The following is a 16,530-nucleotide window of genomic DNA, read 5'->3' on the forward strand; positions in this document are numbered from 1 at the left end:
AACGTTGAGCTTGCACCTAATGTCACTTTGACTGCATAGCTCTGAATCGCATTTGATCACTCATAAGCCGCTGTTTTTTTTCGTATCGACTTACAGTATTACCAAAGTACCAGTGCTTTTGACATCATTATTGCCGAATTTCAATTCCCCATACATTGACAGTAGTAGCTATAAGCATTATTAATAGTAGTCTCGCCAGGCAGAGGATGCAAAGCAAGTGTTCTGCTTGGGCCGAACCGAAGAGCCAGAGATACTTGCAATTATGCTCTCTTGAGAAAAGAAAAACAGTGAGATTTTTAAGACCAGGTGAGACAGAGCTGGAGATTGTGCAGAGACAGAAGCTGAATCTGAATTTACCTGAGCACCTGCAACACATGAATCATTCCCCCATGAGTGCAAACCAGCATGTAAAAACGCCTTTGTATTGTTTTTGCACTTTTGTTTGCTCATTCATGAATGTTTCTCTATGTATTTTGTGTGTACCAGGGATGTTTCCTCCGAGTAGGCAAGGGAGGCAATACCTCCTCAAAAAATTGGATGAGAAAATAATCCATATTACAAAATGTGACATTAAAACATGTAAAAATCACTCGTTTTCTAAAGTAACATTGTCCAATAGCAACAACCGCGGGTAAAGTTACAGCGGGAGGCTGCGTCTCTCTTACTTCCCCTGAGTCCATTGAGTTTTAACAGACCCCCTAAAGCGTGCAGTGGGATTGGTGGAGGGTAAATGAGAATGAAAGGGGGAAGTCACATGAGAGGAGGCAATGCCTCCATCACACTATGATGGGATATGATTGTTTATGATATGATATGCAAGCTATAAGTTCTTGTAATCAACGTGTTGGATGGAGGAGAAATGGGCAAGAAGGAAGATCTAAGCAACTTTTTCAAGGGCCAAATCGTTATGGCAAGGTAACTGGGTCAGAGTACTGCAAGGCTTGTTGGTTGCTCTCGGTCAGCAAAGGTGAGAATTTACCAGCAGTGGTCAGAGGAGGGACAAACCACAAACCAGCGACTAGGTGTTGGGTGCCCAAGACTCATCGGTCCACGAGGGCAACTAAGGCTATTCCATCTGGTCCGAGTCAACAGAAGGTCTACTGTGGCACAAGTCACACTGCATGGTGGTTAATGATGGTTATGGGAGGAATGTGTCACAACACACAGTACATCACACTTTGCTGTACATGGGGCTGCGTAGCCACAAACCAAACAGAGTGCCTATGAAAACCCCTGTCCACCATCAAAAGCATGCGGAGGACCAACAACATATTAGGCAGATGGTCACTATTTTGACTGTCAAGTCAAGTCAAGTTTATTTGTATAGCGCTTTTCACAATACAGATTGTGTGTGTGTGTATGTGTGTGTATATATATATTATTTATTTTCTGTTTGTTTGTTTTCTAAGCTGAGGGCCTTGATGACGAACCCATGGTCCAGGAGGACAAAACACCTGCAAAGGAAGACCATAAAGGTAACGTGTAGTCTGCCTGCTCCCAGCTCTTGCTCCATCTTTGGTTGTAATTCAAGCAACCAAATATCTTGACTCAAGATATTATGTCATATTTGAATAACACTTTACAATTTATAGTTAATGCATATGGTGTCATTACCTAACAATGAACAGACATTTTTTACAACATTTATTCATTTAAGTTCATTTTAATTTATGAATAACATAGGGTTGTGCGATTATGGCAAAAATCATAATCACAATTATTTTGGTCAATATTGAAATTACGATTATTTATTACGATTGTTACTGGGCGATATGATCAAAGTCTTATTTCACGATACGAGTAATTTTAAATATCACTGAAGTTTCACAATTATTGATACTTCAGCAAAAACTAATGCTAGGCTAACTAATGTAAGAACACAACAGATCAATGATACAAAATGAAATTTGTAAGTTGTCAAGAAGATGTACGTATTCCAAAGCTATCTCAAGACCAATTCATACAAATTCATACGAGTGAGTACGAGGTGGCTAATTCGTACGAATTCGTACGATTTGTCTAAACCCCAGTGATAGGTGTATGGGCGGGGTCAGGGGTAGATCATTCATATGAATTTGTATGAATTAGCCACCTCGTAAAATTAGTATGAATTGCGGTGAGATCGGGTTGAGTATTCAGATAGGTAATAGCCTACAACAACAAAAATTAATAATCAAATGTAAAATAACACTGCATATAACATTGCATAGTCATATTGTACACATTAAATATAGATTAATCCTTAATAAAGCTACTTAAGTTACTTGATTTACTTAATACTTGATACAACTCTCACTTATTTGTCTGATTTGGATGTTAAGTTTGGGCTTTTAGAGAGGAACCGCACCGCAATAAAATCGAAAACAAAAACCAATTACTATTAATCGCACAGCCATAAGGATAACATATTAAAAATTAATTAGTATACACTACTCTTCAAAAGTTTGGTGCTGGTAAGATTTTTTAATAGTTTTGAAAGAAGTCTTTTATGTTTACTAAGCCTGCATTTATTTGATCCAAAATACAGTAATAACAGTAATATTGTAAAATATATTTCCAATTTAAAATAATTGTTTTCTATTTTAATCTATTTATTCTATCTATCTTAATCTTCTTTCTTTAACCAAAAAAGAAACTTAAAATGATAAAGCTGGCTAAAATGTATCTGTTCTATACTCACAACTAGGGCTGCACAATATAAAGAAAAAAATACAATATGTAATGCAGTAAAGAAAACTAATAAAGTGTGTTTCAGGTGACAAGTGCATTTAAAAACAAAAAATGACATAACCAGCATACAATTTTCACGATACGCATATGTGCAATATTTCAGTAAATGTGATATATTACGCAGCCCTACCACAATGTTTGTTACCTCCTGTGGTTTAAAATGAGGTAAATACCATTTTCAAATTCAAATAAACCTGCACCACTGACAGTAAGTGATAAAACAGTCTTGACATCATGGGTTTAAAGTAAACGAAAATCTGCTTTCCAACACCACAGAAATACATTTACTTAAAAAAAAATTGCAATAAAGTGAGCAATCTGGACTCCTCTTGGGATGCAGTGAGATCAAGAGTCCTTGGGCGGTGGTGTGTGGGTGATATAAGTCTTGCTCTCCTGCAGGATGCTGCATGAGTCTCGGTTTCTGTAAGTGAAGGACAGAGGCCTCCAGGGCTCCATATTGCCCAGGTGGTGCGATATGAGCCTCACAAACAGCCAAACTACCCCACATACTTCCCACTCCTCTATTGATTATGTGAACGCATGTCTGTGTCCCTCTGAACTGCGACTTCAAACACTTTCCACGCAGATGGAGTCAGGGTGGACACGTGTGCATTAAATCCTGTTTTGTTTCTTTCATCTGATGTAGTGTGTATTTGTGTGTGGGCGAGGGCAAAATTGATGTCTTTTGCGGCCTTGTATCCCACTCCAGAGCAGACACAGGTGTTAGCTGGAACCGCACAGATGGATACTCTGACGCTCCATCCCTTTTAAAAGAGAGAGAGAGAGAGAGAGAGAGAGAGAGAGAGAGAGAGAGAGAGAGAGAGAGATAGGGGTTTGATGAGAGGGAGAGAGACCTAAACACAAATTAAAGGCATTAGGCTGAAACAGCTGCTCCAGTTCACCCCAAAGTGGCGGCTTAATACCGCTCGGTCTTAAGCAATGGGTCGCCTATTTCCTCTCCATTAAAACCGTCATTTAGAACTCATCAAGATAATCTGAGAGCTGGTCCACCAATATTTCATCCCAGAATATACAGTTATTAAATCTTATTGTACACTCTTAGCCGTTGTAGTGACTGTACAGTGATTTGTTAGCGCTAACATCACATTTGTTGTATATTTGAGCATAAAACATAAAAAAAAAAACTAAGCCCAAGGAGCCTTGAACTGTAACCAATTGTTTCTTTTTGATAGGTTCAAATAAAAATGAAGTAAAATGAAAGTGAAATTATGTAGCATAATATTATTTTATTGGCTGAAAGAATTGGCTACAATTCTACATTTTACACTGCAGAAGTTTCAGGTCAGTACGTTTTTTTATACTTTTAATTATTTTATTCAGCAAGGATGCATTAAATTGGTCGAAAGTAAGTGAAGACTTTTAAAACATTCGAAAACGGTTGTGCTGCTTAATATATATATATATATATATATATATATATATATATATATATATATTCAGGATTGTTTGATAACTAGAAAGATATTTGGAACAACTTTTCAACACTGATAATAAGAAATGTGTCTTGGGCAGAAAATCACCATATTTCTGAGTTGAAGGATTTCTGAAGGATCACGTGACCCTAAAAAATTTGCAAAACTGAATTTCAGCATCATTACTCCAGTCTTTAAAGTATATTAAAATAGAAAACTATTTTAAAATGTAATGATATTTCATAATATTACTATTTTAGTATATTTGTGATTACATAAATTCAGCCTTGGTGGACATAAGAATCTTTTTTCAGAAACATTGAAAATCTAGCCGAACTCAAACTTTTGAATGTTAGTCTAATTCATAAAAAGCATGATCTCTTATTGGTAAAAAAGAACAATGCCTCTTATTAAGAACAAAAGAAATATCAAAAGTAACAGAAGAAACCATAAAATGACACCGTAAAAATGGTTTTTATTTTAACACATTTTTATTGTGATTCTTGTTATTTTAGTAAGTTTAATATATTTTTTTATGATTTCACATTGGTTCCTGTATCTCTTAGAAAATTTTACCATTGTGGTAAAATCACTGTAACAGTTTCTCGCGCTGCTTATTGCTTTTGCAGTAAAAGGGACTGCTGAATGTGGAGTATTTTTGCCTCTCATACTTTTTATTTTATTTTATGGGAACCGTGTCCACACAACAGAAGATGCACCTCTTTTAATAACTAACACATTTTTCACATGTTTCTGTTTCTTCATTGCTCTCACTTAATGCAGTCCTGCCCACTAAAGCCACTAAAGCGACAGTTAACTTGTGTAAAGTTCATTGATGTAAATTCTGGTCAGTTTCTAATTAATTTCAAGCAATTTAATCTTTATCAAACGTCAACAAGCTAGCCAAGCCGGTTTGATTCCCCGCAGCAACCACCCTTAAGACACCACCTCCAATGCAAGGCTTAATTCTCATTCGTTAAGTAACTCGCACACAGACACAGATCATACACTCACATTCTCATGTTCAAACCCTGAGTGCACCTGAAAGGACATGACTAATCAAAGGTTTAAGCCATGATCAGTGCCATACATACAAATTCACAAAACACACATAGAAGAACATCTGCTGCAACCAGTGGAGTACCAGAGAAAGGGTCTCCGTCTCCCAGATGCTGGGAGTTTGTTCTGGCATCCCTGATCAATTAAACGCCTACAGCAAGTCCTTGAATGAGAGAGAGGGTGAAGGACTTAACAGTTGCATTCAGTTTCCACATTGACTTGGTTTCTCACTGTAAAGATGTCAATCAAATATAATGCTGCACTATTATCGTAATTACCGTAAATAAAGCTCAGTAAGATTTCGAATCGCTGTTGCTGTACTTTGATGTCGTACACCGATCGATCTGCACAGTACCGAACACACCTTAAATTTGCAGTGGTCAGGTGGTACAGCGGCCACATGGTACAAGTTGTAGCTCTTAGAAAATTACGACTTTACATGTTTTAATTACAAGTTCTGCAATCACGTGAAGGCTTTTTACAGTTCAGAATCGTTACAGTAAGTACAACACGCCACCTTTAAAATGTGTAATAAGGAGGCATATGTGTGATGGCACTGGCAGAATGCTAATAACAGAAGAATGACTGTTTTACCAATTATTATCAAAACATTTGCTGGATTTCTGTCAATATTTGTTCAAGAATGTGTTCAACTGGAAGTAGGACATATTGAGTTTGTTAGTAATAACCCATGATGCATTACCCCATATAAATAATTCAATACTCTGTGATATTGTTCAAAGCTTTTGTTGCAGACTCTGTAATGTTTTCTCATTTTTACTGATATTGACGTGTCTGCATATATTTCCCTGATACATGTTATTTATGTGTTTATCTTTTAGTGGAGGTGAGTCCAACAGCAAAGAAGAAACCTGAACCCGAGGCGGAAAAAGAGAAGGAGAAGAAAGAAGTCAAGGGAGATGATCCACAAGTTGCAGGTGAGATTGCACATCATTTACACACTGTTTTTCCCACAGAATAAAGAAGAATTAAAGAAAACAAGAGCTTAGATTTATAAGAAAAAAGAAAAGAAAAAAAAGTATGGCGCGTTAAAGATGATGCATATATTTTATGGTATAATACTTTATATTATCCAGCTTAATAGCAGGGGATGATTATAAATTATCCATATGTAGTTTGATTCCTCTGAAAAGTGTAAACACTGAATTAAAAGTTGATAATCGAAACATGTATATATAATAATTAGTGTGACCGGTAAAATCTGATAGTTGTGCATCTTAATAATGGCTCCAATATTGTATCTGATACACTTCTACCACATTGCCTAAGGTTTTTATATTGTGAATCTCATTATTCTTCTCACTGATAAGGCCAGTAATGATTTATAGATAGTTACAAGTGAAATTTAAGTTAAAGTGAAAGTTTAATTAGATGCGGGAAGTTTTCTGGCATGTGCGACTTGATAACCATAACGACACTGATCAAAGGAAGCTGAGGAGTTGGTAAATTAGTTCATAATGACAAGAATCTATCAGTGAATTCTAATGGACTGAGTGTGATTTGATCACTTTATGAAGGAATTATGTTTATGAGAAAAGCAGTGCAGTACAGCCTAAAACTTATTTGCACACTTAGGTCATTAGATACAAAATATTAAATCTTGTGGCGTCTGCAAACAAATTCTCAAAATGCTCCCTTTTCTCAGAAATTGACTTGGCTTTTAACCTGATGGTCTTTAGTTAAAGAACAAGAAAATCAGAGAAACTACTGGTATAGTTCATCACATTCATATTTTTGACATTTTCCAGGAAGTCTGGAATCCGGAAATTGTCCAAATACGTCTCGGTTTTGAATTTTGTTGAAAAAATAATAATGCTTGAAGTGAAGTCTTTCTTAAATGCAGTTTGCTGTGAACTTTTGTTATCTAATGTAATTGCATTCATAATGACATTCAGCAGCCCTCCAAAGTCATAACTGGCTTCCTATAAAGGATTTGAGAGCTTGGAAAGCTCTATTCTTGTCATCAAAGATGTGACAGCCAATTTTTTCCTTCTTCCTGTTTTTATTTTTATTTTGATTATTTGTATTGATTGATTGTTCTCTATGCACTTCATATGCGTGGTGAAATATTAAATGTTCTGAAAAGAGTCCGCTGGAATGGCTGGTTTGCAATTTGGATGCCAAGGAATTTCCTAATCTCTCAATTTGTCATGAAAATCCTATTAGTAAAGCCATTACAGGTTTTCAAATTTGACATTTTGTGTGTTTAACCGTTTTTTTTTTTTACTCGCCAAACGTACAAAGCGCTGACGTCTTAATACAAGCCTGCTATCTGTGACCACAGCCTTATTAACCGCAGACATCTTAAAGCTGAAAACAAACACACAGTGTAGTGTTTTCTCACAGGCATACGCTGTCAAAAAGCTGTCAGTCATTTGAGGCAGTTCGAGAGGGCAAGAAACAGCTGTCATGTTCTTAATGTTCCAAGTTTCATACAGGAGATCAAGTAGTCTAATGCACTTCTCCTGCATTTGGCAGATAGTAAATATGCCGCGTGTGCGTGTGCGTGTGTGCGTGTGCGCGTGCGCGTGTGTGTGTGCGTGTGTGTGCGCCACCTTAGGCAACAGATGAGCATCATCAAGGCCCGCTCTCTCCTTTTGCCATTTCCTTGATCGATTACTCAGCCTCAGATGAGGCCGTTCTCCTCTCACTCTCGAGGGCAGGGCTTCAAATTTGTCTCAGAGCCCCATTATTAAAAATGATAACTGTAATCTCACCGGCTGCCGGATCTGAATGAGGAAATAAAGGGACGGTAATTCTGAACTGGATGAATTATGAATGGAGCTTTTTGAGAAGTGAGCAAGTCGGAAAGGACAATGTTATTGGATTAGTATTGTTTTGTTTTTTTATCCGTTAATATGTTAATCTGTCTGGTTCTGTCAAGGGGAAGAGAAAGAGGATAGCCCAGGAAAGAAGATGCTGACAGGCCAGACTGATGAAGCGGGAAAACTGATGGAAGGTAAGACCAGTAGTATCATCACCTCATTAAAGAAAGGGAGAGAGAAGGACATGGCACATTTAAAGCTTTAGAGGCCAAATCACGTTTTTCGTTGTAAGAACTATTAGATTTGTTTCATAAACTATAATGTATAAATGTAATATTATTTCTCAAATATAGGTCTTATATATTAATTTCATTAATTGAAAGTATATTGGTCTCAAACTACCCCATGCTGTGAGACAGATTAATTTAAATTAAGTTTAATTAAAACTATTTTTATTCATTATATATTTAAATGGATTATTTTATTTATTTATTTTTTCCATTTATTCCATTTATATAGTAATGTATTATAAATATTACATATATATATATATATATCACTATTTTAGATGTATAATATAATTTATTATATATTATATATGTATTCACTATTTAATATGTTATTTAATATTTATTTCCAGAAAATCAGGGTTTATATAGTAATTTAAATTTTGGTAACATGTTTGCAAAAAGATCTCTTAGAAAAATAAATGGAAAATAAACATTTTCTTTCATTTGTGAAAAAAAAATCCCTGTTTTATATTATGTTCATGGTATTTGAAAATTTAACATTATGTCTTTATACAAAGCAGTTATGCATAACCGGACTATGTATAGATGAGGTGTGTTTGCCACGTGTTCACAAATTCATTCAATTATGCCCACTATTTGTGCACACAAAACTTGATTAAAGTGTTATGTACACAGATAATGGGTAACGATTCCCATTTAGACACAAGCGACAGACTAATACACGCACAAACACACACACACACACACTTACACAAACACGCCAGTACCAGATGTTAAACACGGAGAAGATGAGATCGATACAACATAAGAGGATAAAGCCAAGCTCGTCACCTCACCATACGGTGCTTTTATCAAACACACACTCACATTCACACACAAAACAGCCTTCCATAACACCTCAGCCGAGTGTTTCTGAACGCTGTTGGCACATGGTCATTAGGGCACTGCTGCCAATTTTATGCAGGTGTGTCGCTTGTTTAACTTGTAAAGTCTAATGGTTTCACTTGTTAGCATTGGCTCTGAATAAAAGCATCTACTAAATCAGTGACTTACATGGAAACAAGTCCCACAAATAAGAAGCCCTCAGCTCGAAAGGCTTGTTTAGAAAGTCTGCATCAATATTAAAAACATAAAATTGTTTGCTCAAGTACCTAGACTTGTGTACTTTTTCACATCCAACTTGTTCACATGCTTTTCCCCTGAACAAGCCCCGTACGACTGATTTGATGATTTTGTGAAATATTCATAAATGAAATAAATTTCTCTTAGCCTGAAGGCATCTATGAATAAGTCTGGCTTTGCTAATGGAGGGTGTTTTTTTTGTGCCGTGGTGTATTGGGCTCCTGCGGTGGGAGTCGATATCGCCTCTTCGCCCGCATGCAGGTGAGATTTACTGCGACGGCTGCTGAGCCTCAGTGGCTCTGAATCCAATCAGAGTTTGTCTCCTCATCTCTCACAGTCTGCCTGATGAAGGTGGGGGTTTTCACTCGCATCAAACCGAGGTTTGGCCTGTTTCTGCATGTCATTTTTTTGATCGCATCTTGAAAATCGCAAGACTTATTTTGCCTGATTAAATCTGATATTGCAGTGATAATGTGAATCGACCACAGACTATCACACATGATGGTTGGAGAACAGGTGGATCTAAGATCGGTGTAATGTTGTTTTTGGAAAGCTTAAGAATCCCTTGCTGTGTCAGATGCTTGTGTCTGCTTAGGACTTCTGGCAGAAAGAGAGTTTTGAGTTTTATGTGTAGGGCAAGCTGTAAGGCAACAAACAAGATATGTGCTGGTGTATCGGTAATTGATAAAGAGGGTAGAAGTTGTGATTTACATCATGTTAAAAAAAATATTCTAATTGTGATATATTATTGAATATAATTCATTATGCCTTATTTTGCCTATTATAAGTAAGGGATAATCCACAGCTAGCTGTGCATTAAACAACTTTAATGCACAACGTGGAGGTTTGCAGCTCAATATTTGACCGGAAGGGTAACATTACGGTTATTTTCATCAGTTATGGATTGTTAGATCTCACATTCTGCCTGCTTTGAATCAGACACAGAGATAAAGTAGTGTTGTAAGATTACATTTATGTGAATGAATGAATGAATTATAGCATTTATTTGAATTCATTATCGAGAGAGAGATGCGTATTTGTGTCTGTTCAGCATCTCTCTCTATTAAGAAGAATATATAATGTAGTGAAGAAATATAATGTAGTGATTCAGTTGGTAGCGAAACTATTTTATTATTTAAAGTCGCTGGGCAGCGTTGATAAGTTTCTGTGCTTCTGAATGTTTCTGTGTTCTCGAAGCTCGATCTCCGCTCTCTGTGTATATGAGTGACGTATGTGTGTGCGCGTTTCAGTGAAAACAGCGCAATAATATAGAAACAGATTTGGAACTACCTGTGCATTAAATGTTTTTATTGCACACCTTTGAGCCAAGAATTGAGTATTCAGACAGACCATGGTATAATATAATATACACAATAAGGCTGCATACGAAATCGCATACTTCCCTACTATATAGTTGGCGAAAAACAGTATGTGACAAAAGAAGTATGTCTGAATTCACAGTACTTATAAAAGAGTAGGCATAAAGTACCCGGATGAACCGAGATTCTGAAGTGTGCATGAGATGGACACTTTACTATCCCATGAGGCCACGGGAGAGGATTTGTGAATGGCAGTGACGCAACGCAATTGACGCTGGTAGGTCACGTGATTATGATAACATGGCGAATGTAGTTCATCCAGATTACATTTATACTACACATTCATACTTTTTAGCTGTCGTGAAGTAATGACTTATTGAAATAAGTACCGATAGTGTGTGATTTCGGACGCAGCCTAAGTCTCTTATCTACATATATATGTGTTCTTTTTTATTGCATTGAGAAAATTCTAGTTCATCTTTGTCATGTTGCTCACTTAAAGTGTATATTTTATAGTTAATTATAGTTATAGTTTGTAGTAATAATCAGTACAAATTAATGAACCCAATTACCAACCATGCTTATCGCATTTGGTTAGGTAAGTTTGCTTGGTACGTGTTTTTATTTTTTTGGTTGTAAAATAATGATGCTTAAGCACCATAAACAGTATTGAAATATACTTAGTACAACTAATGCTGTAATCAGCACTTCAAGGACACTCTTTTATTGATTGTACAGGTCTGGTGCTTTTTGTTTCAGTGTTTTCTGCTTGTAACTGCAGATGTATTGTTGTTCATCCTTATTTGTGTCTGTTATATACACACAAAAAATCGTATCTCAATCTTTCATTTCAAATTGAGACATTTTCATATCAAGCAAAATTTGTACTGTGGTATCCCTAACACAAACGTGAATGCAAATGCTTCACACTGGATAGAGTGACCTTCATATATCTGTTCCATTGAAGTGGAAGAGTTATTATTTATGGAGCTCATTATAAAGAGTTGCTTTATTTGCTGCTAAATGTTTGATTTTCCTATACCAACAGTTAGTGAGTTTGTTTCACATCTTAGAATCATTGAAGCAAGTGTTGTGTGAGGGTAAAAACTTGAGAGGCGACAAAATGGAAAGAGAGGCAGAACGTGCTTTCGCTCCCGTTGTCTCTCGTTCTCAAGCACAGTGGGCAATCAGTCTTTCAGTGAGAAGAAGACAGTTCAGATTTGTTTCATTTTGGACACTTTTTTTTTACTTGTTCTTTTACTCTCTCCAACCCTTTGTTTTCTGTCTGATGTCATGGTGAGGCTAAAATGGAGTAGTTTGCCAGCTTAACTCTTGGATATCAGTTAATATTCATAATTTCCTATCTCACATCCTCCGTAGTGAGATCACACGGCACCCATTCTCGTACCCATTCTTTTGCCTCTCCAAAAATAATTTCTATTCACTTAGGAAATCATCAAAAGAAGTCATTGTTTATTTAAGTGCTATGCTCACTTATTTATTTGTTTACTTCTTCAAGCTACACCCAAAGGAATCTCCATGTAACGTTGCCCGGGTTTGGATCTGCTGGGTTTTTGTTCCTTGTGTATTAACTATTGATTGCGGCCAAGTTTTCGAGGCTGCGAGCGACTAGGATGGCGTCATGTGTGAATGGTGAACTCCTGGTGAATGTGGCCTTGAGGCAGAAACCCAACAATATCCTCTGTGGCCATCTGTTGCTTGTGTTGAAGCCCTGAACATTTCTAGATTCTCACTTCAGTAAAACCCACCGAACAACAATGGAAAGCAATTTTGACAACTTCTAACATTTAGTCATCGTCTTTTGTTTTCTTTATTATTCACATTGTTTGAGTTAGTGGCCTATTCTCATTTTCCCCCAGTCTTGTCCCCGGCAGCTATATTTATTTTTCAGCAGCGTGACAAAGCTTTTATAAAAGTGCAGCTTTTCCAGTAATGATCTGCCTTTTCCACTTAGTGGCAGTGTAGTGCGACAAAGCATTACAGGATTTGTTACATTCTTTTGCAAGTCAGATTAATTCTGTTTAATCAGTTTGTTTGGACAGTTCATGTAAATGAATTGATAAAAAAAACAACCAATTCTTCTTTTTATTTACCTTATGTAGCGACGTGGAAATAAGCGTTTTTTCTGTGAATGTGCGGGCACTTCCGATTCATTAGCCGCTATAGTAAATAACTGGAATAACAAAATGCAACAATTGGTCAAATAATTTTATTTTCAATGCGCTACAAAACCAGTGTTTGTGATTACAATAATAATTTAAAATAATATGATAACAAAAAATATAATAATGTAAATAGATAGTTAGATTATATTGTTTGTATAGATTTTATTGTTTGTCTGCTCACATTTAATGCTGTCACACTAGTTTTTCATTCATTCATTCATTCATTCATTTAAAAAAAAGCATTTGTTTGTGCCAGAATGTAAATATATTTTAAAGATTGTACCCTAAGCTTCAATGCATTAGCAGTTTATGCAGTTTGTCAATAATATTTGCAGTTCACAATGCCAGGTTTCATGTATAAGCTAGTTTAGCACACAAGCTAGAGCATAAGTAGAAGAAACAAATAAAAAAATTCATCATTAGTTTACAATTTATATATATTTTTTAAACTATTGTATATTATTTGGAGTTATTATAAAAAAGTGGTGTGTCTTTAGAATAGAATAGAATAGAATAGAATAGAATAGAATAGAATAGAATAGAATAGAATAGAATAGAATAGAATAGAATAGAATGAGGCATTTATATAGCGCTTTCATATGTACTACTGTACACCCAAAGCGCTTTACAATCATATCAGGGGATCTCTCCTCAACCACCACCAGTGGATATGTGGATTTAGCTTCAGATATGGTTTTTTGTAGCATTTTTTTTATGTACAGTAGCAAATTCAGCATTATTATGTACCAAATTATAAGTAGTTTGTTGCATGGACAGCACTGCTCTCCCAAGTGTGGTCTTCCTATTGTGTGAAATGGGAGACATTGACCACTCGAGTAATCTGTTTCTAGTAGAATGACTTGAGCGAGGTCACACTTCTTCTCTCCATTGTGACTTTCCTTTGGATGCACCCCTGTTGAGCAGCTCCTCTGATCCGCCATCCATAGAGGCTTTACATGGTGGAGAGACAGGTGGAGGCAACTGCCTTTTTAATTGGCTGTTTAAATGCGACTTCCCTTGTTCTGTTTGTGTGCCAGGGGAGATTGTGGAGGTGAAGGCAAAGCTCAGAGAGCTTCTGTCAGCCCGTGGCTAGGGCTTATCACAGCACAATTAGCTATTGCCCTGGGCTCGTATATCGCAGCGGTCTTTGAAAGAGCCTGGTATTAGCCACATTTTCTGCTTAAATGCAAATATTCTTGCAGTGTGTCTTCATCCTGCCCCAAAACTGTCCTCGCACTTTGCTTTGGAGCTGGGCAGAATGAATAACACAAAGACAAGAACAACATGCACTTAAGCGGCTATGTGTTTTGTACATCATCTGGGTTAGTTTGTACGATTGTAGCCTCCCCGGAGCTGTAGCTTAGTGGCTTGTTGTGCGGCTACGAGTGTGATATTGCGCTTGTACAGCAGTTCGAGGGCACAAGTGAGTAAATAAATAAATAAAAAACAACTTTAAAGAGTGTCTTTAAAAAAAGTTCCTCTTTATTCCCTCTTTTGTGCGGAACTACTTCCTTCCGCCACGGATTCAAATCTCAAGTTGACAGTTTAACAGTTGAGCCCAAGCCTCTGTTACTAATTCTAAAACTTCACTTTAGAACTACCAATGAAGGAACATTGAAGTCGCTTCATTGAAGCTTATTGTATTATGTAGAGTAGAGTATTGTGAGAGGGATATCGACTAACCTAGTGCATTACTTGCATGGTCAATATTATATTAATAATCACAAAATTAGTTTGAATGCCCGCTGAGGAACATTGACCTTTTAACAGTTAGGGGGGGATTTCCCATGACAGCGCTAGTCGATGCATTTGTAAGTTGCTTATAATGTGTTGTTTAAAGTAAAAACAACATCCTTGTTTCAGTTCCCTTCAATATATAAAAAAAAAACGTTGCTACTGACTCACTCATAAAGACAGTTTTTACTACCATCTACTGGCGCTTAGATTTCCTACTTTGTACAATAGGAAATAAACACAAGCAAACACTTCCGTCAAAAGTACAAAAGCAGCGATATAGTTATAGTACAGGATTTCAGTTAAATAAAAATATAAAGTTATGAAACGTACCTTTGCCCTTAGCCAAATCGATTTGCTCGGGAACAAGAAATAGATTAATAATCTATTATTAACGTTTCCATGGTGGTACTGGTAGAATATTGCATGGCTGGAAAAGGCTTTTAGCCAATCAGATTTGAGAACCAGAACAAACTGTTAACAAAAACACATGAAAACAGTTCATATTTTGAAAATCTTGCATTCTGAAATGATATGTTAATGAGCACAATAGTGTGTTTTGAATTGGTTCTGCTATTTTTTCAGCGTGTTGTTAGAAGACAGGCTTTATAGAAACCGAGCCATATAACAGCTTTCGGGCTGAGGCACCACTGTTATATGATTTCACACACACATATGACCATCATGAACCCACTTCAGCGAACACAACCATCTGCTGATGGACCCTGGACTTCAAACACACCTGATCTGACTGTCATTTGTGACCCAGCAGAGCACCCAGAATGCATTGTGCGCGCTTTCCATTATGCAGTCACCTATGGCCCACAACCCTGTTAGCATCAAAGCAGGGGGAATGCAGGAGAAGAGGAGTCCTACTCAAATAAGCTGGAAGGAGCATGGCTCTCACACTGTGGCTTTGAAGATCTTCTTTTGATCAGCGAGCTCGTCCCTCCCACAGCCCTCCAGACGGAGTGAGCGAAGAATGTGGAGGCAGGCTAAATCACAGCGAAAGTGAAGAGTTGCTGTGGCACAGGCTGCAGAGCTTATATTTGATAATGGCAGTTTTGTTTTGCTCATGCCTATTCATTTTGTCCCTCTCACTCTCTCCCTCTCAGACTGTGCAAAGGTGTACAAAATCCATTAAGAAGTCACATTGAATTTAGATGCTTTAATGCATATTAAACAAAAGAAAATAGTGAGAGAAGTAAAGCCACTGACAGTTTGGCAGGAACAGGAAACTATGTGACAGTCACTTTGAAAACTGGTTCTGCTGATAGTATTGCTTCTTTGGAAGGTGTTCTAACCTCTTTTCTGTTTTAATGACCGTCATGTTCAGAATATTCTCTGTTTCTCTTCTCTGTGTCAATAGACTCAACAAAGACAGACACCAGTCAGGAGCCTGCGGATCCCATGGAGGTTCATGGTATGGTTTCCCCAACCTCTTTTGTGTTATATACTGTACCTCAAAGCACCTCAAATGTGTTAACTCGGATAAGTAAAAGCCCATGATTAAAACCCATCATTTTTTACATGTCAATGAGAAGGAAAACATATTTTTACATGTACGTTTTTTTTTGTTGTTGAAGGAAATGAATACTTTTATTCAGCATGGATGCATTAAATTGATCAAAAGTGACAGTAGAGACTGTTTCCAATAAATCAACTTTTTATTCATCACATTTTCAACATTGATAATAATAAATGTTTCTTGAGCAAAATCAGCATATTAGAATGATTTCTGAAGAATCATGTGACACTGAAGACTGGAGTAATGATTCTGAAAATTTTATAAATTACATTTTAAAATATATTAAAACAGAAAACGGTTACTTTAAATTGTAATATTTCACAATTATACAGTTTTTACTGTATTTCTGATCAAGCAAATACAGTCTTTGTGAGCATAAAAT

General features: G+C 36.6%; 1 protein-coding gene across 2 annotated transcripts in view; it reads left to right on the forward strand.

Annotated features, from left to right (window-relative positions):
• Positions 1-16,530, forward strand: part of macrod2 (mono-ADP ribosylhydrolase 2) — a 571,390-nt gene that overhangs the window by 542,798 nt on the left and 12,062 nt on the right. The window contains exons 14-17 of one of the 2 annotated variants that reach the window (XM_082154292.1): positions 1,410-1,475; positions 6,065-6,160; positions 8,128-8,202; positions 15,990-16,043. In XM_082154292.1, coding sequence (XP_082010418.1) covers positions 1,410-1,475; positions 6,065-6,160; positions 8,128-8,202; positions 15,990-16,043 — 291 coding nt within the window. The remainder of the gene's footprint in view (positions 1-1,409; positions 1,476-6,064; positions 6,161-8,127; positions 8,203-15,989; positions 16,044-16,530) is intronic. The other variant, XM_082154293.1, reaches the window with a different exon arrangement.

The sequence above is a fragment of the Leuciscus leuciscus genome, assembly GCF_965113295.1.
Source record: "Leuciscus leuciscus genome assembly, chromosome: 22".
In the NCBI taxonomy this organism is placed as follows: Eukaryota; Metazoa; Chordata; class Actinopteri; order Cypriniformes; family Leuciscidae; genus Leuciscus; species Leuciscus leuciscus.